This window comes from Penaeus vannamei, chromosome 17, assembly GCF_042767895.1.
Source record: "Penaeus vannamei isolate JL-2024 chromosome 17, ASM4276789v1, whole genome shotgun sequence".
NCBI lineage: Eukaryota > Metazoa > Arthropoda > Malacostraca > Decapoda > Penaeidae > Penaeus > Penaeus vannamei.
Genome location: NC_091565.1, coordinates 22,816,467 through 22,818,966, shown reverse-complemented (window position 1 = coordinate 22,818,966; position 2,500 = coordinate 22,816,467). Strand labels below are relative to the sequence as shown.

Here is a 2,500-nt window from a genome sequence, read left to right as displayed (position 1 = left end):
AGGACTTGTTTCTAAGTCTCAGAAACAGACAAAGGAACTACAAGCCAGAATTGAAGAACTCGAGGAGGAAGTGGAACATGAGCGCCAGGCCCGTGCTAAAGCAGAGAAATCCAAAACTCATTTAGGCCGTGAGTTGGAGGAACTTGGTGACCGCCTGGATGAAGCTGGAGGAGCCACAGCAGCTCAAATTGAGCTCAACAAGAAGCGTGAAGCTGAACTTGTCAAACTGCGGCGAGATATTGAAGAAGCCAACATTCAGCATGAAGCTGCTCTAGCCAGTCTGCGGAAGAAGCATAATGACGCAGTTGCTGAAATGTCGGAGCAAATCGACCATCTCAATAAGATGAAAGCCAGGTCAGTGAAACATATTATACATCGTACTCACATACACATTATCTTTTCCTTCATAACATACCCTGTGCTTAGTACAATATTTATCAATACAGTTTATAATTCCTTCAGGACTGAGAAAGACAAGGACGCCATGAAACGTGAGGGAGAAGATGCCAAGGCAGCCATGGATGGTCTTATTCGTGATAAGGTGAGAAAGAGCAGTCCTTGGAATATCATGTTAGTGATATAACTAATGTAATTATAATCTATTTCTACCGCTATTACCATATTTACAATCAATACATTGTATTTACCTGTTCTGAAGATGGCAGTGACAGTGAAATATTCTTAATGCTCCTTCAGTGTTTAAGAGAAATGAACTGTAAAAGTTGCTTGTTACCTTAGGCAGCTGGCGAGAAAATCAACAAGCAGTTGATGCACCAAATCAATGAGCTTCAGTCTAAGCTTGATGAGGCCAACCGTACTCTCAATGACTTCGATGCAGCCAAGAAGAAGCTTGCAGTTGAAAACTCCGATCTTCTGAGGCAGTTGGAAGAGGCCGAAAACCAAGTTGGTCAGCTGTCGAAACTCAAGCTTTCACTTACCAATCAGCTTGAAGACACTAGAAAACTTGCTGATGAAGAGAGTAGGGTGAGTATTCTGAAAGCAGTTCAGCATGCACATAAATATGAATGTATCTTATTCAGTAGAACTTTAAAAAGAAGTAAAAATATATATCTTTCATTTTGATGTGATCTCTTTTAAACAGGAACGTGCAACCCTTCTTGGAAAGTTCCGCAACCTGGAGCATGATATTGATGGTCTCCGCGAGCAGCTTGATGAGGAGAGTGAAGGAAAAGGTGATATCATGCGCCAGCTGTCCAAGGCTAATGCTGAGTCTCAGATGTGGAGAGCCAAGTATGAATCTGAGGGCGTTGCTCGTGCTGAAGAACTGGAGGCTGCTCGAATGAAACTTGCTGCTCGCCTTGAAGAAGCTGAAGGCCAGATTGAACAACTTAACATCAAGAACATGAATCTTGAGAAGAATAAGCAGCGCATGTCCTCCGAGATCGAGGCATTACAGATCGCTGCTGAACGTGCTCAAACCTTGGCTGACTCTGCTGAGAAGAAGCAGAAGAACTTTGATAGAATTATCTCTGAATGGAAAATGAAGGTAGATGACCTTTCAGCTGAGCTGGATGCTGCTCAGAAGGAGTGTCGCAATTACTCCACTGAGCTTTTCCGTGTTAAGGCTGCATATGAAGAAAATATTGAGCAACTTGATTCTGTGAGACGTGAAAACAAGAATCTTGGAGATGAAATCAAGGACCTGATGGACCAGATTGGGGAGGGAGGCCGGTCCCTTCACGAGGTACAAAAGAATGCCAGGCGTCTTGAGATTGAGAAAGAAGAGCTCCAGGCAGCTCTTGAAGAGGCTGAGGCTGCCCTTGAACAGGAAGAGAATAAGGTACTACGTGCACAACTTGAGCTGAGCCAGGTCAGACAAGAGATCGACAGACGCATTCAGGAGAAGGAGGAAGAGTTCGACAACACTCGGTGAGTTACCTGATCTACAAATAAAACTAATGTGTTTTTCATTGATTTTTAAATTGGTTTTTCCATTTCTTTCTGTCTCCTAACCTAAAAATTTTGTTTCTTGCAGAAAATGTCACCAGCGTGCTATCGATTCCATGCAAGCCTCCCTTGAGGCTGAGGCTAAGGGCAAGGCAGAAGCTCTTCGAATGAAGAAAAAACTCGAGTCCGATATCAACGAGCTCGAAATTTCTCTTGATCATTCTAACAAGGCAAATGTTGACCTTCAGAAGCACATCAAGAAGCTTCAGGGTGAGATGAAGGACATGCAGGTACGCATCGATGAGGAGCAGCGTCTCTCGTCTGAATACCGCGAGCAATATGGTATTTCTGAGCGACGCGCTAACGCTCTACATGGCGAACTCGAGGAGTCTCGCACTCTTCTGGAACAGTCGGACCGCGGTCGCCGCCAGGCCGAGTCTGAGCTGTCTGAAGCCCATGATCACATCAATGATCTTACTGCCCAGAACGGATCCCTCACCGTCGCCAAGAGGAAACTTGAGAGCGAGATGCAGACAATGCAGGTAAGGTTTTGAAAATGCGTTTCATAATCTAGCAGTGTTCTTACTACTTT

General features: G+C 44.4%; 1 protein-coding gene across 1 annotated transcript in view; it reads left to right on the top strand.

Annotated features, from left to right (window-relative positions):
• The window catches only part of LOC113807015 (myosin heavy chain, muscle), an 18,614-nt gene that overhangs the window by 14,927 nt on the left and 1,187 nt on the right, over positions 1 to 2,500 (top strand). Inside the window, exons 17-21 of the mRNA XM_070132103.1 lie at positions 1 to 354; positions 463 to 541; positions 739 to 984; positions 1,103 to 1,890; positions 1,997 to 2,450. The exon at positions 1 to 354 is cut by the window's left edge and continues 533 nt beyond it. Coding sequence (XP_069988204.1) covers positions 1 to 354; positions 463 to 541; positions 739 to 984; positions 1,103 to 1,890; positions 1,997 to 2,450 — 1,921 coding nt within the window. The remainder of the gene's footprint in view (positions 355 to 462; positions 542 to 738; positions 985 to 1,102; positions 1,891 to 1,996; positions 2,451 to 2,500) is intronic.